The sequence below is a fragment of the Rhea pennata genome, chromosome 10 (genome assembly GCF_028389875.1).
Source record: "Rhea pennata isolate bPtePen1 chromosome 10, bPtePen1.pri, whole genome shotgun sequence".
NCBI lineage: Eukaryota > Metazoa > Chordata > Aves > Rheiformes > Rheidae > Rhea > Rhea pennata.
In genome coordinates this window covers 4,638,183-4,661,195 of record NC_084672.1, presented here as the reverse complement: position 1 = coordinate 4,661,195, position 23,013 = coordinate 4,638,183, and the positions used below count along the sequence as shown (strand labels likewise).

General features: G+C 41.0%; 1 protein-coding gene across 1 annotated transcript; it reads left to right on the top strand.

Moving 5' to 3' along the window:
* The first annotated feature begins 528 nt into the window (after positions 1–528).
* On the top strand, positions 529–22,670 carry SYNM (synemin). Its single transcript, XM_062584239.1, has 4 exons — positions 529–1,407; positions 6,017–6,141; positions 13,828–13,901; positions 15,478–22,670. Exons 1-4 carry the CDS (start codon positions 622–624, stop codon positions 19,278–19,280), a joined length of 4,788 nt encoding a protein of 1,595 aa, XP_062440223.1. The 5' UTR covers positions 529–621; the 3' UTR covers positions 19,281–22,670.
* The last annotated feature ends 343 nt before the right edge of the window (positions 22,671–23,013 follow it).

Genomic DNA, 23,013 nt, shown 5'->3' with positions numbered 1-23,013 from the left:
CAGCAGCACTCAGGGACATTTAAACGTGCGTGTGCACACGCGTGGGAGAGCGACAGGCAGAGAAAGAGTGCCTGCTGAGGTGAAAAAGGCTGAAATGAGTCACTCCTCGTCTTTTTCTCTAATTTGGTAGCTAACGCAGGGTGCGACGCCTCGCCGAGCCCTCGCCGGGCAGCGCGCACGCAGCCAGCGCCAGGGCACTCAGTGGAAGGGCTTCTCCGGGATCCAGCCCTTATATGGTGCAAAATCAGGCCGCGGAGAACCAGGCGCAGCTCCTGCCGTGGCGGGGATGTCCCGGGGGCGCTTCCTGCACCTCCCGAGCAGAGCCCGGCGCGAGCCGCGCGGCGGCCGGGCCGGGCCGCGCCGCGCCGGGCCGGGCCGCGCCGCGCCGCGGGGCAGCGCTGCAGCGCGGCGCCGCCTGCGGCAGGGGGCGCCGCAGGGCAGCGGCGATGCGGCGGCGGCGCGGGCGGCGCTTGGCGGCGGCGCGGGGGGCCGGGCCGAGCCGAGCCGAGCCGAGCCGAGCCGGGCCGGGCGGCAGCGTCCCGCGGGCGGCGGCGCCGCGCAGAGCTCCGCGCAGAGCCCCGCGGCCAGGCGGCAGCGCCCGCGACCTCCATCCCGGGCAAGATGTGGCGGCGCTGGGAAGCGGGATGGGACGAGAAGAGGGAGCTGCAGGAGCTCAACTCCCGGCTGCGGCTCTTCGTGGCCCGCGTGCGGGAGCTGGAGGAGGAGAACCGCTTTCTGGCGCGGGAGCTGGCGGAGCTGCGGCGGCAGGAGCTGGTCGGGCTGCGGGTGCCCGAGCAGGAGCTGGCCGCGCTGCGCATGCAGCTGGACGAGCTGACCCGGGCCAAGCTGGAAGCAGAACTGGAGCGGGACGGGCTACGGCGGGAGCTGGAGCAGCTGCAGCTGCTGGGCGCCGAGGTGCTGGCGATGCGGCGGCGCCTGGAGCCCGAGCTGCTGGCGCAGCGGCGGCTGCTAGAGCGGCTGCGGGGCGAGTGCACGGCCCTGGAGGAGCTGCTGCGGCGGCTGCAGGCCGAGCACGGGCACCTGGCGGAGCGGCAGCGGCGGGAGGCGCTGGAGGTGCGGGAGCTGCGCGTGGAGCTGGCCGCCCTGCCGCCTCCCTTAGCCGAGCTGAGCCTGGAGCAGCTGGAGGAGACCTACGAGCTGCTGCTCGGCCAGAGCTGCCGGGAGACCCTGCTGCGCTACCAGGAGCAGATCCAGGCGCTGCAGGAGCAGGAGGCGCGGCAGAGCCAGGAGAGCCTGGAGCTGCTGCGGCAGGAGAGCCGGCAGTGCCGGCAGCACCTGGAGGACCTGCAGCGCCAGGGCCGGGAGCTGTGCGCGCTGCGGGAGCGGCTGCAGCGGGAGCTGCTCGCCCTGCGGGACCACCACGGCGCCCAGCTGGACGAGTACCAGGTGCGGTTCCCCGCGCTGCGGGCGCCGCGGCAGCGCCCGGCTGCAGTCCCGACACCCGCGGGCCCCACGGCTCCTGGGCAGGCAGCGCGGGGAGTCGGGAGGGAGACGGCACCCCCGAGGACGTCTCCTGGGCGGTGGGTGCTCCCTTGCCCGCTTGCCCTTGGCGGCTGAAGCCGGCCCCGCGCTGCCGGCCCCAGCTTGGGGCGGCGGATGAACCGGGGTTTCTCCCCGCTTAAGTCAGCAGGGTCACTGCCACGCTGCAGGCCGAGGTGGGGTTCAAGGTAAAACTCTAATGGTGTAGGTGCCCGGTGTCGGAGGAAGATGTTAAAACGTTCAGTGTCTCTGAACAGCGGGTTATCGCAGCATCTCTAGCTGCGAACTTGCTGCCTGAGTTGCGTTTGGTACTATGTGCAATCGCCCCGTGCGTGAACAGATACGCTGGGACAGCAAAAAACATCAGTTCATCAGATTTAGATGCGCATATTAGCTCATCCAGGCCACGGCTCCATTTCCTGAGCACAACGTTTCTTTTGTTTGTTGTTAGGCCTTTTATTAACGCTCTGCCCGAGCCCGCCGCGTTAATAAGCACATTGTGTGCAGCCGCCACGGTAGATCGGGGAGATGCTGCCTGCCGCCGGACCTGTTGCTGCGCATCTGGTTTTTGTAAATTTGTTGGTTGTTTGCGAGTTGTATAGTCGGCAGATTGCTGTGAACTGAGGCGGGTTGAGTATGTAAGAGGCAATCAGAAAGACTTTCAACTTTTCAGTCAACATTTTTTTTGATTTTTGACAGGCCAAATTATTCTTCTTTTGAACATATATGTAAACATATCCAAAGCTTCAGAAGATGTTGCATGTAAATCCCTTACTAATTAAATCTATCCATCAGTCAAAACCCAGTGAAAAAGCAAAGAGAAAAAAACCTCCTTCCTGTTTGTTTTCCTCATTGTTTCTTTTATTGGTGAAAGTATGTTCAGCATGGACTCTTTAAAAAGCATCTCTTGCATGCTTGTTTATTTTAAAGTGTCACATAGAAATGATCTGTATGTTCAGATTTAAGTCAAGTGATTACGAGTGTCCATTGCAGCTGCAATAACAATTAGATTTATTCATATTTTCCATATATCATCTAGTCGCCTTATATGTCCATCTTTGTCTCCTGCACTGTCCCTATGCTCACTGAAGCTTTGGGCAATGTTACATAGAAATATCTGTTTGCAGTTGCTATTAAGCTGAGCCAAGCAAGCTCTGAACCATATGTTGTAGAGAAAGTTTTTACTGGTCCTGGGTGCTGAGGGATGAACTCAGTAGATCTGTTGTGTCTTCCTTCCTTTACTCTAGCTGTATGGTGTGGCAATACTTGTGCAAAAACTCAAGGAGTTGAGTGGCAGCTCCCATATGGAATCACAGCAGCAGATAGCAGAAAGCCCTGTATTTTCTATATGTAAAAAAAAAAACCCAACAAAAAAAAGGCTATGGCTCACTCTGCCTCTTTGAAAGCAAGCAGAAATTTTTCACTAATCTGATGAGTTTAGGACTGGTTCCCATATCTTGTTAACAGGGCTCCAAACAAGATGAAATCATCTAGCCTAATTAACATTTAATAGCAATATCTTGCATGGTTTTTTTGGTACCAGTTTCCGGACGGCTAAGCGCAGTGTCCCTCCGAATAAACTGTAGGATCGGTAAATAGTACCAGGTGGAAAGTGCTGGAGCCTGGAGTCATGTCTTTACTCCCTGAGCAAATACAGCTTGGACAGCCACATACATTCTTTTCCCCCCATTGCCCTTCTAAAATTTCCTCCTGCTGGCCAGTGAGGAAGATCTGAAGGATGAGAAAATCACTTCTACTCAGTTTTACTGGAACTTCGTTGGGATTCTTTTTTGTTGTTGTTTTAGGGGGTGGGAAGGGTTGATGTGGATGAGAAACAAATCTTTCCAAGCTAATCCCTTTGGGGAGACTCCTGTGCAAAGAAAACATGGACGCAACGATACAGGTCATCTTTTACAAGATGGAAATTTGTCAACTTCTAATCTCCTGAACTTTGCCAAAGTGGCTTATATACCCTTTCAGCATGCTTGGAAATTGGATTTCAAACCAATTGTCCTCTGCACTATGTTAAAATGTCAGTAACTGGAGGACTGTATGGGTGGCCATCTGCCACCCAGTCTATACAACGTCTGCCCTGGTGGAAGAAATTCCTCCGGAAATATTACACAGCTGGCTGAGTTCTGTATCCCCTTATGGTAATCATTAGGATACTGTATTTAACTCAGGCTTTTGGATCCCACGTGCTTTCCAAGTGTAGTGGAGGACATGTAGGTAACTTTCAAAGTCTGATTCTGCAATCAGACTTTAGACCTTAGAGGATGAAGGTCTGAAGTTCATATGTCTTAAGACGTAAGATGACTCTCCCAAGTCTTTTAGAGCTCCCCTACCTTGTTTAGTTCAGTGTGCAGATTTATTGTATAGATTTTGCTGTGACTGTGGCAAGACCTGTGATGGTGAAACTCTTCTTAACATATGCATGCACATTTCCCCTTTAGTGTCAGTTTAAGAAATTTATATGTTTAAGGAGGAGACAACAAACACCTGAATCACTTCATGCTTTGCATCAAGGTGTCATCAGTTTTTGGAGTCCTTTAAGGGTTGGTCCCATAGAAATCCTATCTTTTCTTTTTGTCTTTTGCTGAGTCTACTGGTCTTGGCAACACCCTGTCCATGCTTCTTAGATAGCCTGCTCCTTTTAAAAGCAGGGCCTGGCACTTTTTTCTTTCCTTCTTGTTCTGGGATTTTCCATTGTGTCAGTTCTTGAATAGTACTGTTGCCTCAGAGTTGTTAAAGGTCAGTGGTTCAGCTTGTCATCCTGCATGACAACACAAGATGTTACCCCCACTACAGTCTGGATAAATTTGTTGATAGTGCTGCTGCAGACATGCAGATATGGTTTGTCTTTTGCCATAAAATGGGAGTCTTCATGAATACCTGACTATCAGCTTAATCATGTAGCAACAGCTGCAAGTGCAAATGAAGGAGCAGATGAACACGTCTATTACATAGAGGGATATGCACACATATATCAAAGCCAATTCAAGCAGCTTTCTTCATAGTGCTCTCTTTTTACCCTTATTAAAAAAACAAAAAACAAAAAACAAAAAACTCTTAAATATCACATTGGTGTTAACCAGTTCAGAGAGTCCCTGGTTGTATCTTGGTTTTATGCTGTTTCCCATGCTGTGATACTTAAACTCCTGCTGCATAAGAACGATGTATTTTGAATTTCTGAAAACTAGCCTACCAGTGCCTTTTTTCCAGATTGTATCGCAAAGCTTTTGTTAAGATGCAACACAAAACATGTTGTCATGAATTCCTTAGGTGTTGTATGTGTGTGAGGTTTTGCTCTGCAAATGACAGTTTTGTGGCCTTGCAGAGCGATGTGAACACAGCAGAAACAAGCCTTTGCTGAGATTTCACTTCTGCTGCCTTAGCCTCCAGGTGAAGGCTCCATCTCTAGCACGTTGGGTGATATCAGTCTGCCAGCTAGGGAGGACTGGTCCAGGTTAGTAGATTGGGTCTGTGGAGAAGAAGCCATAAGGACAGCACTCGGGAGGTGACTCTGATACTTCCAGTTCTGAGTCTGGGCAGAACAAACGCCTCTCCGTTAGCTGGGGAGGGCTTATCTTCTGGAGCTGTGAATTTGCCCTTCATGTGAGAGGTAACACCAGGGATTAAAGCACTTGCATTCTGTGATGTCCTTTTCGAGAGCAGAAGAGTCAGTTGTGTTGGTCTAAATCAGACCTTAATGTTCTGTTGCGTGACCTTGCTTTTGCTGTTGTGTACAGTTATTCGGTCCTCAGCCCATCTTGTATTTCAGTGTACTTTCACATTTAGATGACTTTGGATTTGGGTATTTTTCTAATTGTTGGTCCCCTGTTACATTTCCACAACTTGGTAAGGAAAATGTGGGCAGGCCTTACCCTTCATCTCATCAGTGCTGCTCCCAAGTTGTTTACAGGAGCCATATAAATTATCTAAAATTTCCTCCTTCTCCCCCGTAAAGGTACAAAGTTATACACAGTTCAGTTTCTCAAGATGAAAATGAGCAATCACTGCTGTACCTTTTGAGTAGCAGGCAGGATGAAACTGGATATCTGCACAACAGGGCAGGTTTCCAAATACTGTAGAAAACTGGGCTAGAAGGGACCTGTGGCGAAGCAACTTGTGGCACAGCAATTGCCAGAATTCATCTTAAGTATGATTTTAAAACATCTGAGCCTTTAAAATGACAAAATGAGCCACACTGATGCATAAAGTTTTTGCTATGCATGTTGATAGCTCTCGTACAGGGCATCTGAATGGGTTTGGCTTAAATATTTAACTAGTTTCGTAAGGCATACAGTGCAATCTTAGCATAAAAATCTGCTTCAGCAGCAAGGTATTATGGGTTGTATATAGGGAGGTCCTAGAGCAGTTCTGTTCTGTTTATTGAAATGATAGAACATGTTGATTTATTGCTCTTTTAGATTTTTATTAATTAAAACTTTTAAGTTAGGCATCCAAGTGTGACATTTTTGTTTCTTCAAAACTAAAAGGCAATATTTCTCTTTAGCGGATAATCGATGCCCTAGAAGAAGAAAAGCAGTTCCTGACCATGTCCATCACAGATTACCTAAAGGACTATCAAGAACTCCTGCAAGTGAAAGCAGGCCTCATCCTTGAAATTGAAACTTACAGGTAAGAATTTCAATCATGCTGAGCTGCCTAACGATAGGAAAATCTAAATTGCTTTTTACAGACATGGGAACCGCATTCATCCTTTTTCCAATATTTTAAAATGCAGACAGGTACTCTAAGGGTCTCAGATCAAGACTCTATCTCGCTTGTTCGAACAAAGTGAATGGATTCCTGGTATCAGTTCTTAGCTTGCTCTTGGCTTGTTCTGTGATTCGGGTCACCAAGCCATTGTGTGCTTGAGTGTGCTGTTTGTGAAAGGAAGATACATACCTTCAAAAGGCTGTTAATACAGAATGATTCTCGGAGATCTCTGGGGCGACTATAAAGATTGTAAAATACCCTTATTTTAAATGCTAGAGAAGCCAATAAAATCCCTTTAACTTTGCTCAGATACATTGGTACTTAGGGCATCTTTTTAGACCTCATCAAGTTGGTATCAAGTTGATGTAAATTGTTGATAGAGTATTTGAATACAAGCTGAGGAATCTCAGATTACAGTCTCTAAGCTGTATTCAGTTAAATATGAGGTAGTGTAGCTGCCGTCTGTCAACTGAAGCAGTGAGTTCCCCATTCTTGTTTTGCTTCAGTTGTAGAATAATGGAAAGATAACTGAAAAGTCTATTTGATAAATCCTGGCTTTCTCCATCCTTGGTTTATTATGAAAACATCCCTGGGTTTGAGATGTCAACATACAACATCTCTGCTAATAAATCTTCGGTACTGTATATACTGTATACTCTCCAGCCACTTGCTAGTTGTGCAGTTGAAAAGCCAGAGTAATTCTGCTGTCTGGATCTGGAGAATCAGGATGCATCTGTGGGCACATGGCATAAAAGTGACTCATGAGGAAAAATAGGGAAAAAAAGCTTACGGATTAGAGATTTTATTGTAAAGATTATGTTTTTTCCTACTATTAGCACAATATTTTCAATAAATGTCATGGATATATTGATCTTCAAATACAGAGGAGTGTAATTCTTACTGAGCAAAGCAATAATTCGCAAAAGTTGAATGTCAGCCTGCTTTGACGTCCTTTGTAAGGAGTGTGTCTCAGATATTCATTATCTTGAATAATGAATAGCCACACAGTGTGGCTACAAGTTATGTATGATACGTGCCTCTGTGCCCTGTAAACGTTGTGTAATGTTGCTATGAACCAACAAGCACTGAAGGCTGCGCCATCTGAATTAGGAGTGAAGTGCACAGATGCAAGTGATACACTGAAATATGTGAAATTTAATTGTAGTTGTACTACTGAAGATGTGAGGTGCTTGAAAGAGTAACCTGTGAGCAAGCTGGTAATAGACTAATGCGCAAAGCATGTCTACAGCCCTTCAAAGAGCAAAGAGGGTCCATGCAAAATGCCCAGAATTTTATGTTAGGATGTGCAGACCAGGAAGGTAAAAGCATAGTATTTAAAGACATATATCATGACCTAAATACAGAATTTCTCATAGCCAGTGCTCATATATATATGCATTGTGTATAATGGGAGCAATGTGTAAGAAGCTCCATGCTATGTACCAAAGAAGGTCCCAGAGCTTCGATTTTTTTCAAATTCAGGTTGCTGTGAATTTAGACACCACTGTGTGATACTTTGTTATTTTTTATGAAGAGTTCTACTTAGTATAAAGAAACTTGCTAAGCTGTGTGGTACAGCTAGTAAAGAGTGAGTGAGTCTGGCTTCTGGAAGGGAGGAAATCAGAAACGGTATCTGGGACAAGTCATCTGTGGTGAACTGAGGAGTAGCAGTACCTGGAGGTTCAGTGAGATCCCTGTGATCCTTGAAAGGCCGGTAATGTTTGGAGCACCACTAGCGGAAGAAACAGACCCTGGAAAAGGGAGCCAACAGTGATCCTTTTGTGTGTGTTAATTCTGTTACTTTTGCTAAACCATATGATACTTTTAAAATTAATCCTAGCTCTGATGTTGACTTTTTATGTTGTGTTTTAACCTCTCCCTTTATTCATCTGCAAAATGGGATTGTGCACTTTTACAGTAACATAAGTTTCATAATTGCTTTAACTATTAGTATTCACCCAGAAGTAGGAATGACGATGCTCAAGTGTTTAGTTGTTTTGACACACTCTTAGCTAATAAGTGAACCTTCAATGTTTCTGCTTTGTAAAAACTTGTTAGCCTGGTCAATCTTGGAACTTCTCCAGAGGCTATATCACTGATTATCTGTAGCATTATTAGTTGGTCTAAAGATTCCCAGCCCTCGTTAATGAGAAGGGAGCAATTTGGCATCACCTGCAGCCTCTGTTCATTGTCCGATTAAGATACTTCCTGAACCTGTAGGGTTTCTTCATCTGTTTAGAAAATGCAGCTTGTCAGTATAACTGATTGCCTTGGCAAGGCAGACTTCAGTGGATAAATGAGCATTCAGCCACTGAAGAAGGTCTGGAGATGAAAACAGAGAAGTGGCTCTTCCTACATGTCAGAAAACACTCTGTTATGCCTGTGAAAAAAGTTCTTTTATAATCTCAGAAGCTAAAAAGTGATTGTTTTGATTCCTCTACCCCACTCCCACACATTTTGTATGTTTTCCCTCTTCCCTCTCATTCTCTTTTCATTTTAAAATATAATGCCTTCCCTACTGGGTAACTTTTATCAACACTGCTATGGAAGGGGAGCAGTATTGATCCAGTTAATAAGCTGTTTAGTAACAGAGTTCTGGACTGCTGATGTTCTTTTGTATCTCATTTTATCTGCCAGACTTTTTTATCTGTGATAAGCAGGATATGTGAAGCCAGCTTCAGTTCATCTTCAGGAAGGATACTGGCATGTACCCTTGCTTATGCCTATAGGCAGCTGAAGGTACCTATACACACTCAAGCTCAACATTTGGAACTTCCCTTTGAGAAGTTTCCATGAAGGCCTTGGCACCTCTTCTCCTGGCATTGTAGGCTAAGGATGTGGTGTCTGGTGAGCTTCTTTCCATGAAGCTTCCTTTGTACCTCCCACCCTGTATTTTCCCTTTGTTTTACAACTCCTACAGGTCCTGATTTAAGGCCAGTTTCTTCCACTAGTAAAAGCTGCTCCTGAACTGGCAAGAAGGACTGCTGTTGCAAGAAACACCCTTCCCCAAGGACCAAGCATACTTCCTCTCTGATTCTGCCCACTCTTCCTGCTTTGGGATCTGTGCCTCACTAAGGAAGTGAAATACATCTTACATGGCTTTATGAAGTTGTACCTTGTAGAAGCCTTCATTGCAATCATTTTTCTCCAGTTCTGGAGTAAATATTTATCAAGTACCTTACAGTTTTGTTCTGTGATGCTGGAAACCTGTCAAACTACCTAAACTCAAATTACTTTTATTTCTAAAAAGAAACAGTGAACTATCCACCATTAAGACTCCCAGAGATAGACAGAAAATCTGTCTAGGATCAGCATTACTATCAAGCCTTTCCCCCCCAACTGCCAGAAGTTCCTTATCTTCAAATATCAGAGGATCGCTAGAGCCTCTGTCTGAGGATAAATATTTTTCTGCCTTCTCTAACCTATGTTGTTGTTCAAAGTTAAAAAGTTTTACTTTAAAATTCCAATGTCATGCAAATGACCTAGGCTACTGCCCTGTATTTTGAAGCATCTACTTCCCAGAGCCTACAAAGCATCTTTTTGGTCTTGGTCATTTTCCAGATGTCTTGCTATAGCTGCCAGACTTTCCAGTGCTTCTTAGGTTGGTTTCCTAATGCTTATCCTAAACCTTTCCACTCTCAAGAAACCATCACCAGCATTTAGGCCTCCTTGGCTACTTACTGTGTTTTTTCCAGTCAGATTTAGTTTTTCCTGTTTATACTTGTACCATCCAATATGCCATCATTCCTATCTTTCTTTTTTTTTTTTCTTTTTCTTTCTTTCTTTCTTTTTTTTTTCCTGGAGACCATTCAGCATCTTTTATGTCCAGGGCACTTACTGTGCAGTTACCTGCCTTCCTTCACACACTTCTTGTCCTCCTGTGCCATGATGGAAAAAAGATGTGTTGGAGTAGCCTTTCCCCCTAAAAGTGCTTCCTCCATTCCACATCTTGGAGAGGTTATTCTATAATTCTTTCCCACATACTCAAAACAGAGAGGCTGAATTGTTATAGCCTGTTGGCTAAGTGCCTCTCTCTAAGGTTTTCAATTTCTGTAACTGAGACGGAACAAGTTACTGCTGTATGTGAATGACCATGATAACATTTGCACTGCATCCTTTTGGTTTTGGTAACTTCTCTCTTCCCATCCCAACCAGTTTATCTCATCTACCTGCTCTTGGAGACCATCAAGTTCTAGTTACTTCTATTATCACGCAGCACACAGTGAGGTTCCAGGTTGACTAGCCCATAGATGCTAACATTAGATAAATGACTGTAATAATGAGATGAATTAATGGTGGATTTTTTTTTCTGGCAACATTTAAACTAAGCCTTAGCACAGCACAGGTTTACGTCATTTGGATTCTGATTTCTGGGAAGTGTCTAATATGGTTTCTTCATAAAAGAATGCTGCTTGGGGAAATGTTTTTTGATATGACTCTAAATACTTAGAGTTCATACAGCTGAGACTGATACCCTATTCTGCAGGTTGTTTAAATGCATACTGCAAACAGTTCTTACCATAAAGAGGTTATAGCTTAAATAATTAAGATTAAAAAAGGACATAGAGGAATGGAAAAATAAAATGACTTGCCTGAAGTGAAGCTTTAAGCTATTGTCAAAGTCAGAACAGAACCGGAGTTTGCTGGCTTCCAGGCTGGTGCTCAATATATTACACTACAGTTTTCTATGCTAATTGATTAAGCCAAAGTCAGTTTAACATTTTCTTGTTTACATTATAAGGTTGAGAAAACACATTATGAACAGTGTGCAACAAAACATCAATCCACTGTCTTGTTTTATAGAGACTTCATGAAGTTTTGCCTTTTGTTTTCAAGTATAACATATTTTCAGTAGTAATATTTCAGATCCGGCTTTTCTGTCTGCTATTGCCCTTTGCCATATACAGTTACCTCTTGGAACTTATTTTTAGTGACTTCATACGTTGCTCCAGCAACTGAACAACTGTTGTTTTAACAGCAGCCAAAAATCCTTAGTCAAACTACCCACATTCCTAGTTTCCTTCGTCACGGTTAACACTTTCAGTGCCAGCTCCTTGATATGTTTCTCTAACGTCAGCATCAACCTCTCTAGCACCTGTCTGTCAGAGCAGTTTGCTTGGCACTTGCGTCATCAGATGAGAGGTTTGGTCTTGGGAGCATTTTTTAGATGTGTTGAAGAGATCTCATTCCAACCAAGCATCTCTTAACTTGGACAAAGTCAAGTAGATTTTACTTTGATTTTTACCTAATAAAGCTTATCCTAGGATTGACTTTGACTAACAAAATAAAGTTATTCATCAGAGCCTGCACCAAGGGGGAAGGTGAGTTGTTAACACGTTAGGTAATTCTAGCCTGGCTTTTCTTCTGAACCTGGGCAAATCCGTGGTTGCAAAGAAAACCTTATAAATAATATTTGCTCATGTAGCATTGTCCTACTGGAGCTAAATGTACCCAGAAACCAAAAGAAGTATGAAAGTGATAAGTCATGTAAAATATGAAATCTACAAGTGACATTTAAAACGCTTGTGTTGTTGTTCATTCTGACAGAAATGCCCAGGAAATGTGTTTATCCCAGAATATTAAATTGCTTTCAACTCCCCGCCAGGGAGTCAGAAGCCTCCACTATCATAATCCTCCAGCCTCGCTCATGACAACTTTTATGTCGCAGCCACATGTTATCAGTACAAAACATCTGGCATTTCCAAAACTGGAATTGATGAAACAGTTATCTTGCTAGTGGAACTTAGTATAAAAACACAAAAGTTTCTGTAGTGATTATAGCATTCAGTTGCATATTTAAAGAACTTGCCATGGAATTTCTAGTCTGTTGTACCAGGAATGCTGCAGAGTTTAGTGCATTTTGGGAGGAGAACACAGCTCACACCCCTAGAAAAAAAGGACAAATTCTTCCTCCCCTTCTCCCTTGAAATACAGCTAGATATATTTCATGTTGGATAAAACAAACATATGGGCAGCAGGAGAGAAAAATGCACACAGAGAGTTTAACCTTAATTCTGAGATTCAGGCTTATTGGATCACTGTATCTAGAAAATCGTAGGAATTAATACGATGTCATTCTGGTATCTACCTTTTGTATCTGGCAAACAGAAGTCAACAATTTCATTCATTTTTCTTCCCCAGGGGGACAAAAGCGTGTTGGGTGCCTATCTTGATATCCTTAACATAGAGCAATTACTGTTGAAAATGGTTTATCCTTTAGTGGTGTTGATCTCTATGGAAGCTGTACCTCTGAAGTATTTTTCACCACTGTAGAAAGCAAAAAAGGTTGATGATGCAATAACGTAAGTTATGCAGGAATTGAACCAGTCAGTGGCTGATGTCAGGTTGGTCTAGAGCTGAGCACTTGTCATAGTATGTGCGTACTGTGTAGGGAACAAAGTTTGGTGTAAAGGTACGACAGCTAGTGTTCTCAAGCAGTCTGCTGGATATAATGTCTCCAAGAATGGCTAAAACGTGTCCCTAGCATAGAAGAAGCAACTCAACCAACTCCCTTCTGTCCATTAACAGCCTGAGAACAGGCAGTAAACAAAACCGTGAAGCAGATTATCAACAATTGTTGCCTGTTGCTGAATCTTTTATTCAGGCTCTTATGGTTATAAAATTTACTTAAAGTGAAGATAAATAAATCTAGTGTCCTGTCCATTTCTGATAAACTGCTGCTGAGCTAGCATGATGTCTAGGTCATTCAACACGAGCAAGCTTTGACCAGGGTAATCTTTCTGTGGCAGCGGTGGCTTCTTGGAACTACAGAAACTGTTACAGAGGCACTGCTAGAAAAAATGAATGGAAGGCTGAAGAGCAGAGGAAAACAGAGATGTCTGTTAAAAAACAGGCAGTTGCTGTTACAAAGAATTTTCCTCATTCGTTGTTGTAAAGTATGTTGCGTTGATTTCAGCTTGAATGAGAACAGAGAATAGTTACTTTAGCATATTAAAAGTGTTTTCCTCCAGGACTAGCCAGCGTGTTTGACAGCAGAAGTAATACTTTCCTCCCATTTTCATTTAAAAATACGGTAAGATGGAACTCAGGTGTAACAATTCCCTTATAAACCACACTGCAACAACACTTTTTACTATATTAGCAGCAGAAAAGCCACTGACTGTTTGTTTAACATTTACTTATTTTTGCCTTTTCTTTATAAAAACATCTGCATTTATTTCTCTGAGAAAACTTTCCTGAATATTTGTTAAGTTTTATTTGGCTTTGTTTTCTCCTGACTCTGTCACAAGATCATGATTCTGGAAAAATTTACTAGTTTATATTATTCAATAGCACAAATCTGTGGACTTTGTCACTGTCAGGAAGCAGTATATTGACTAATTTGGAAGATTTTCTGTACTGTTTCCGCTGCTGTGACCTACTGTTACAACTTATTACACTCTTCTCAAGACCTGGACGTGGAAAACTAAGAGTCTGAAAGATGCTGAAGATTTCTTGCTCCCACTAATAAAAATAAGGGGGTAATAAAAGCACTCAGGATTAGCTCCGCTGCATGATTGTTTCACTTTGCAAGACTTACAAATTTTAGATATTATAACTGTTCTTCCCATTATTTTAATTGAATGCCTTTTATGTGTTTTGCAGAGCTTTGTTAGAAGGAGAGAGCAACCAGTGGATTATTACATGCACAGAGGAGCATTTAGGGAAAATCCCTAAAGGTAAAAAAAAAAAAAACCACACAAAAAAACCCAAGAAAAACAACAACAACAAAAAAAAACTAAATGAAATTAAACATAACAGGAAACTATTGTGCTATAGTATTTCTGAAGCATGCACCAGTGTACTGCAAAATGAATACTGAATTGTTTTCAAGTTTTAGTATTTTAAAGTCAAAGTAGTACTATACTATACGACAGAAGTTTAGAAAATCATGATTTGGGTGGAGAAGATAAGTAGGGAGTGATGTTTTGTATCTCTTCTAGTGCAAGAAGCTGAGGATGATCAGAATTCTTAGGAAAGTTTCAAGCTATATAGCAAGAGTTATTTAACAGAAAATGTAGTTAAAACCATGGTATTCATTGCCACAAGATGTTGCGAGTGTTAAAAATTTACATAGGATTAAAGAGAAAGTTAAACAGAATAATGAAAGAAAATTTAAAGACTTATTCAACATTAGGATACCATTTCCGTGTTAGGAGCTGCAAATCACTAGAGGCTGTGAGAGGATACCAGGGAAGCATCCGTATCTGCTTTCCTTGTTCTTACCTCTTCCATGTGTATCTATCGTTGGTCACTGTAATCAGGACACTAGATGACATGTACCTTTGATCTGACTGCTATGGCTATTCTTACTAGTAACAGAATTCGTCTGGATAGTACCCCTAACTTTAGCAGCGTGTGATCTTAAAATCATCAGACTATCATAGAATGTGGCTCTGGAAGAGATTTGAAGTCTGTATACTAATAAATTAAACAGGGTTAGGGTCAGGGCTGAAACGCTGGCCTAGAATTGCCTTTGCTGTTAAATTGTTAGCACTGTCCCTAGCGTAGTTTTGATCCAGACCTGCCAGTACTTTCACAGTCAATGTTCAGATGTGTTCAGTGGTTACCAGACCAGAAAGAGCTCCCCAAAGTCAGTGTAGATATGATACTGTTTCAGGAGAAGGAGATCAGAGTTATGCAACGCTAGTTGGTCTTACAGCCAGGGAATGATTCCTGGTCCATTTAATTAACTTGTATAGGTATAGCCTAAGAGGTTCTTTGTTCCTCTCCCTTGTGGTATCTTGTGGCTATGAAGAGCTGTATTTGTATTTTCAATTTCCAGCACATGGCGCAAGGTATTTTTACATTTGAGATGCCATTAATTCTCAGTCAGAACTGAGAAACTTCAGGCCACTTTGATTAAAGAAGCAGAAAACCAATTAAGCCTAGGGTGTTTAGCATATATTATTTAATAATAAGTTGTAAATGGACATTAATAGAAATGTGAAAGGTGCAATTCTTAAGTAAATACCTTAATAGCTCACAATGGGTTAAAATTAGCAAGTATTTGCCACTTAGTAAAACGCTTTGCTTTCAGTTTTAATGTAATTCATGCACAGGTATAATTATCTTGTTAAACCTACAGAAATGCCTATGCAAAGCTCTAGTGAAAATGAAGAGATATTATTTCTTTCAAAATCTTAGTCTAAAATAGTATTTATTAGTTCATGCCACCATTTATGTTGTTATTGTATATTGTTTTTAGATACAAGCCATTATTTTAACTTTTGCTCATCTATGTTCTGTTTGCAGATGTTATAAACACTTCATATAACTACACTGATATTTATTCTACTTATCAAGAACAGAATAAAAAGAAAGCCTTTCCAGATATCAGAAGCACTGATTCAAGACGCAGAATACCAATGACAAATATTAGCAGCTCTGCACGTTATTCAGTTCAATCAACACAGGCTGGATCACAGACAACAGCTAGTGGAAAATCTTTTGGAAGAGATGTGCTTGGTTCAATATATCATCCGTCCACAACTGTTAAAAAGGATGAAAGGATTGTGGCAGACCACAGAGAAATGAGAACATTTACTCCAGCCTACAGGAGCTGGAAAAACACTGAAATGCAACCAAATAAATTTCCAGAAACAAAGAAAACTGAAGTTACAACTTCATCCACAGTATATTTTTCAAAAGAATCAAACAAGGACCACAAAGTTGACACAAAGCCAGGAATTGCTGAAAATATAAGGACAAAACCAAGCTTCACCAAATCATCCAAATATGAAGAAACCATAACTGAAACTCAGACCTCACTAAAAGAAAAAAGAGAAGGCAGTAAACCAGCTGAAGAAAAAAAGATTCTGTTGAAAGAAAAAGATAAACTAGAAAAACAGACAAAGGAGGAGAAAGATAGTTTATTGGAGAAAAAGCAAATGGATGAGAAACCTTTCATGGAAAACAGAAGTGTTAATTTTGGAAAGAAGACTGAGGCTAAAATAGAGGTAGAGCAGAAAAAATATGTCCATGAGGAAGTGATCAGCCAGAAGGTACCAGGGGGGGATATTCCTAATGCAAGAACATTGAGAAGTGAATCAACCAGAAAAGAGACAAATGTGACCTTGGAATCAAGAAACAGAGACGTCGCTGAGATGCCCATCAGTACTGAAATGCCTGCTCCTGACAAAGTATCTCAGAATAAAAATGAAGACATAAAGTTGCAAGGTTTTAAAACTTCCATAGAAAGAGATGAGCATGTAACTAAGCCTGCTGAAATTCACAAAGTGACAGTTTCAGAAGCAGAATCTGGTCTAAAAGATGAAGAGAGAATTAGCGACAGAAGTAAGAAAATGGGGTCTCTGTCAACTGAAAACATAGCGGAAAATATTGTTGCTGATATTCTTAAAAGTTTTGTGCAGTCCCCTACTTCACAAATAACATCAGACACAAAGGTGACTTACTTCAGTAAGAAAGAGCAGCCAGATGATGGGAAAATAAAGACTGAGATCACAGTACAGTCCCAAGTTCAAGAAAACATAGACATTTCTGATGAAGTTGATCTCGGAGGTCTATCAAGCCAGGATGTTAAAAAAGCAGTTCTAGAGGATGTGGAGAGAACTCCTTCCAAAGAGGAGATAGAAGATATAGTACATCATGGCCTGAAAGGAAGCGAGGCTGGAAAGAGCGTGTCTGTTAATGTTGAGATTGTAGAGGAGCCACTAGATTATGCCACTGATGAAAGGACTGATTTTTCAACACCTTTTGAAGTAGAGGAAGTGGAGGATACATTCCCTGAAGCAGAGAGGCATTATGGTGATGAGGAACAAATCATAACATCTACATATGAAGATCTTGAAAAGAAGAAACAACGCCATGAGAGTTATACTCCTGTGGAAGAAGTAACTGAGGAAGACGACTCACCTATTGAACAGAAATATTTTGTATCTGTTCCTGATGATCATCCTGTTGTTCATGAAAAAAGTGATGACTCATTATATGGGCAAATTCATATAGAAGAAAAGTCAACTATTAAGTATTCTTGGCAGGATGAATTTTTGCAAGGCGCACAAGGCAAGAGAGAGGAAGGTGCAAGCTCTCCAGAGGTAACATATCAAGTGGTAGGAGAGGAAGCAAGTGCCCATATTTTAAAAGAAGAACATCCAAAAGCTGAAACATCCCATGTTGAATCCATTGTTACTGCAAAAGAAATTAAAATACCCCATGAATTTCAGACTTCAATAAAGGGCCTTTTATCAAAGGAAACTAAGGACCCTAAGCATCAACTGAAAGAAGCTTTGGAGCAGCTGGAGGGCAGTCTCCCAGAAAGTGTGAAAGAGGAGCTGTCTGCATTAACAAAAGAAAATCAAGCTGATTCCAGTAGCTTAGAATTTGATATCAAAAAAGTTGATCAAACAGAGGACAGTGGCTTGGTTACAATTGTTGCTGAAGTCAGTCTGTCACAGACCCTTAACACTAATGAGTTTGATGTAGCTCAGCTTGATGAAGTAATTGCAGGTGAGAAGATACCATTCCATTCCTTGAAAAAAGAGAGCTCAGAGAGAGTTGTTGATGGTAAAAACAATATAGAAACAGATGTTTCTTCAGGCAGTGATAAATACACTCCTCTGGCTAATCAACAAGTCTATACTTCATCCACAATGAGAAGGAGTGGAGGCACAGGGTATCATACCACTGAAGAAGTTATTTATGATGGTTCAGTTTTGGAAACTGCAGATTTTGGAGAAGTCTCTCACTCACCAGATTTAACTGATAAGAGCAAATCCATAAGGCAAATTAAGATTGGTCCAGCAGAAGTACAGAAAATTGAGCGAGTTGTATATGAAAGGCCTGGTTCTGAAACTCTAGGGCTAACAGGTACAGAAGATCTTGTTCATACAGAAGGATCATCAGAGATTAGCAGATCTGTCAGGCATTTTAAACTGGGTCCTAAAGAAATCCAAACCACAGAGGAGATAATTTATAGAGGCCCTGTTACTACCACTGTAGAGGAGATAGATTCTGGAAATCTTTCTCAGCAGAAGTTTTCAACAGACTTTAACAGGTCCACAAGACGTGTAACAGTAGGATCAAGGCAAGTAACTGAAGAAGTCAGTTTTGAAGGGCCTGTTTCAGACTCTCTGGAGCTCAGTAGCTCAGGGAATCTTTCTCAGGCAGAAGGGTCTATGGATGTCAACAGATCAATAAGGCACATTAGACTAGGTCCAAAAGAGATTCATACTGAGCAAGTTATCTTTGAAGGACCAATCTCTAGTAAAGTGGAGCTCAGTGATACTAGAGACTTTTCACAGACAGAAAGTTCAGTAAGGCATGTTCAGTTAGGTCCCAAAGAGTTTATGACAACTGAACAGATCATCTACCAGGGGCCCGTTTCAGAGCACATAGAAATCAGTGAATCAGGAGACCAGATTCTTTCAGAAGGTTCAATAAAGCACATTAGAGTAGGTCAAAGAGGAGTTAAAACTACTGAACAAATCGTATATCAGGGCTCCCTTTCTGAAACTCCAGAGCTCTTTAACAAAAGAGAACATCTTTCTGAGAATGAAGGAAGCTCAGATATTAATAGAGCCTTGAGGCATATTAAAATAAGTCCAGTAGAAACTCATGCTGAGCAAGTAATCTTTAGAGAGCCTATTTCTGAAATGCTGGAAGATCTTTCACAAACAGAAGAGTCATCTGAGAGCAGCAGATCAGTAAAGCACATTAAATTGGGATCCAAGGAATCATCTTTTACTTTTCAAATGGATGTTTCCAGTACGGGTGGAGTATCTACAGTGGCAGGTGGAGAACAAGCAACAGTCGGAGTATTCAATAAGCAAGACACTTCTGTTAGTCAATCACAGGACACAGCCAAAAGTGACCAGATTGTAGAAGACGAAACTAACACAGGAGGTTATGTTCTCTCCAATTTTTCCCAAGATCATGGTGAAAAGGTAGTGGAAAGATCATTTTTTGATAAAACTGTACAATTGCAAAGAATGGTAGACCAACGGTCAGTTATTTCTGATGAAAAGAAAATTGCCGTTCTCTATTTGGACCATAAGAAGGAAGAAGATGATGATAATGATGATGGACAGTGGTTCTGAAAGGACTTAAATGAAAACTACCTAGTAATTTGTTTAAACATATTTCTGATTATCTTTTCTTTTTTTAAAAAAAAGGAAAAAAAAGCAAGTAAGGAAACACTCAAACTATTTAGGTAATAATAGTGGACTGAAATACTGAATCTGAGCATCTACCTATTCATCACACTTTTCATTTCATTAAAAAATTTACTTTAGGGAGAAATCATGCTATCATATGCTTTTCCTCAGAGACCTGTTTCCAGTAAGTTCAGATTTTTCTACCCATAGAGACAGGAATTTTCTACTGGGGAATTCAAAAGATTGTATTTTTGTTTGTTTTATAGCAGGTTAATCAACAAGTATGTGTTTGAATAGGATTTTTTTTTAATATTGTATTGTATTTAGATACTAAAATATTCAGCAGTTCTGTTTAAATCTCAAGCTACTAACCACAAACGTAACAGAATATAAAACTAATGAGAGTGGTAGGTAGCTGATTTTCAGTTCCATGTCCATATGCTTATGTGCAATATGTAATGAAAAGATTTTGAGAAAAGATACAGTTATTGTAGCTATTAAAAACTAAATACAACTCTGTAGGATGAAACCATTCATAGCAAGTATTGACAAAAATGATGCTATTTATATAGTTAAAATGAAATGTAAAAAGAAAAGAGGTAATACTGAAGCAAGAATTCCTCACAATATTTATTGTGTGGAATAGTGATTCTGTGTTTAGAGAGTAGAGCATTAAAAATATTTAAAAAGAAAGCAAATTAAAAAAAAGTAGATACTAGTTTCACTGAATTAAGCAGAACTATTTACAGCTTCAGTGGCCATACATATTAATAAGTTCAACTCATTATTTTGGGATATAGTGTTACCTTGATATTAGGTATTGCTAATAATGTTAAGTATGCAGCAAACATCACGTAATTCCTTAACGCAGAGGAGTTAGCTAATAAGTGTTTTATTCTGAAGAAAACCCGTAAAATTGCATTGATTGATTCTGTGTTCATTGTGTTTCAAATGATTTCCAGATCATCCTTTCTTTGTCATTTCTTACAAATGACAAGATGCTCTTTCCAATTAGTAGCCCTATAAACCCAACCTGAGATTGGAATGTTCCTTCTTCCCCCCCTTCCCCCCCAATTTTAATGTTATTCTCAGGCCAAAGCTTATATCTACTTCCATTATTTGAAAATCCCCTAATTTCACTTGGACTGCACAGGTGGCTAAATGAAGGCCATAATTCAGCTTTACAATTACAAGCCAGTGACTCCAAAGTCCAGACTGGAAACCAGCTCCAATAACTGTACTAAACTGTGCGGTGTTAGCAAAAGCAAAAATAGCAGCCAAAATATATCTGTCACTGGGGTAAGAAGATACGATTCTGGACACATACAGGAAATAAGATACACAAAATAGAAGCTGCTATTTTTACACACACTTGCTCACTCACACCTTTCTGCAGAGTGGACCCACACCTGCGTCCGGCTGGCTGCGTTGGGCCAGCTGGAAGCCTTTCACTCTGAACTTCTTTCCTGTGGTTATGTAAGCATAGTTTTGTGTGTGCTAACCCAAATTAGAATCCAGTTGAATCATTTTAGTCTGGCATGCCTATTCACTTTTCAGTTTCCTTAACAGAAGCTAGATTTTTCAAAACTGACTGCTATGTTATAATACAAACGTAAATGAAAACTATGATGATGTCTGCCGTTTCAGATACGGGGCAGATTAATTCATTGCTGTGTGCCTTAGTTACCAAGCTTGAAACTACAAAGTATATTAAAGCTGCTATCAGTATTGCAAAGATTAAATGATGAGGTTTGTCGGCATTGCAAAATTTTATGTATATTTTCCTGACTTTATATAAGTACAGCAGTGTGAGTTTTAAACTTATTTAAATAATCCTATAAAAGCTTGATTTTTCCAGCAAGATGCCTAACTATAAGTACTCAAATGCTGTACTTGAAGTATTAAATATTTGCATACAGACAGGAATCAGGTCTGTGATAAGCCCCAGAATTAGCAAAGTAAGTGTTAGTTTTCTGAAAGTTTGATTCTAAGTTGAAACTTACGCAGTCCTCTGTAAAATAGATACAAGAATATCTACAGAAAATGTATGCTGTAACCAACAAAAAAAGCTGCTTATAAGGTCAAGCCTATTTATCGATGCCTCGTGGATCTCTGACAGACATTCTCCTTAGGAACAACTACACTGACACTCTATTATGTTTATCTTCACCTGCTCAGAGGATTATAGTGTCAGATGATGGAATAAAGCAGTAAGGAGCAAGTGAATCATACCATGAAGATGTCCTTAGTATTGCAGGAGGGAAAATATCAGTATTGTTTCCACTGAGGCAACAACAACTCTTTAAAAACTCCTATAGAAAAGCCTGTCAGATGTAGCAGCATATACCAATATTTATTTCCGCATTATTGATTATTGATTGCCTGGAGGGAAAATTTATTCTGTGTACTTAGTTTAGTTCCATTTATGATCAGGATTTTAATTAGCTGTTGGAAAATTAGTTTATTGCAAGGAACTGAAAATGTGCATTAATGTAATATTAGAGGATGTGAACAGTTCCTGTTCATGAATACTTTTGCACAAATACTTTCAGGCTGCTTTGAAAACACAGACATGTTATGAAAAAAGGGTACAAGTTTTAAAAACATTTTTATAAGCCATCCATTTTTCATTTAGCTCTCGTTAATCTGAGATGTTTTGACATAACGATAGCACTGGTAAAGTTACCTCCAGGCAACACGATGTGGTGAAGTGGGCAATCACGTTCTGCAGTCCCAACGGTTGCATATGCAGAACTGGGGCCGTAGGTACATGCACTACTAGTAAAAGCAAATATAACCTGCTGTCTAATGTACTAATTCACCCTGTATGAACACTTTGTGCATAAGTAGCATAGCCTGAGGCTGAAAGGATTGGTGATATAACCTTAGTTAGCATGCATTGCTGAAGCTTACTCATATAAGTTGTGCTTTTCATTAAATACAAGTAAGATGAACTTTGCCAAGTTTGGATTCAACCAAATGCTTTTAAAATACAATTACTAATTTTGAGGGTAAAAATATATATATTTATATGCTGAGATAGATCAGAACTGGGGCACTCTTTTCTAAATGTGTAAGCCACTGGTGTAGAAAACAAATATAGATCATAAAGAAAGATGTATGAGAGGCCTAGAACTATTGACTGATGTTTGTGAATAGTAGGTGTTTAAAAGACAGTCAGGATGTTGAAATAGGGTTTGTTGTTGTTAGCTATGTGAGACTTTGCAGGCAGCTTGTGTTTTGGTCATTTGCAATGAAACTGCGTTTGTGTGGTGGTATAAGCTTTGTGATTTTACACTTTTTCACTCTTGAGTATTAAACGATCAAAATCAATGCAGATGTTTCTCTTTCTTCCTGACTGATATTTTTAGGGCTGCATTGTCAAAGAAAAAGGAACTTGGGCTTAAAATTAACTTGTTCTGAGGCCGCTCAGATGGGTGAGTTCATGTCAGTTCAAAGAAGGAACAAAATCCAGTGCACCTCTTTCACTTTGATAATAGAAATGATGGTCAAACGTAGCACGTTCTTTATTGCTACTGTGCATAACACGAAGGCACAAGCAGTGGGTCTCAACTTCAGCAGGATATGTTACGGCACAGAAGGTGGACCTGCTGGAGCTGACGGCATCGTTTCCCTCTGGATCCTGGGATTTGACCGAGGCAAGTTATCACTTAGC

Bases quoted from the DNA above. Each gene is read 5' to 3' on its own strand.
- SYNM (XM_062584239.1), top strand. From the start codon at position 622: ATGTGGCGGCGCTGGGAAGCGGGATGGGACGAGAAGAGGGAGCTGCAG. The intron at 1,408-6,016 runs GTGCGGTTCCCC...ATTTCTCTTTAG, and splicing joins CCCAGCTGGACGAGTACCAG to CGGATAATCGATGCCCTAGA. The intron at 13,902-15,477 runs GTAAAAAAAAAA...TTCTGTTTGCAG, and splicing joins TTTAGGGAAAATCCCTAAAG to ATGTTATAAACACTTCATAT.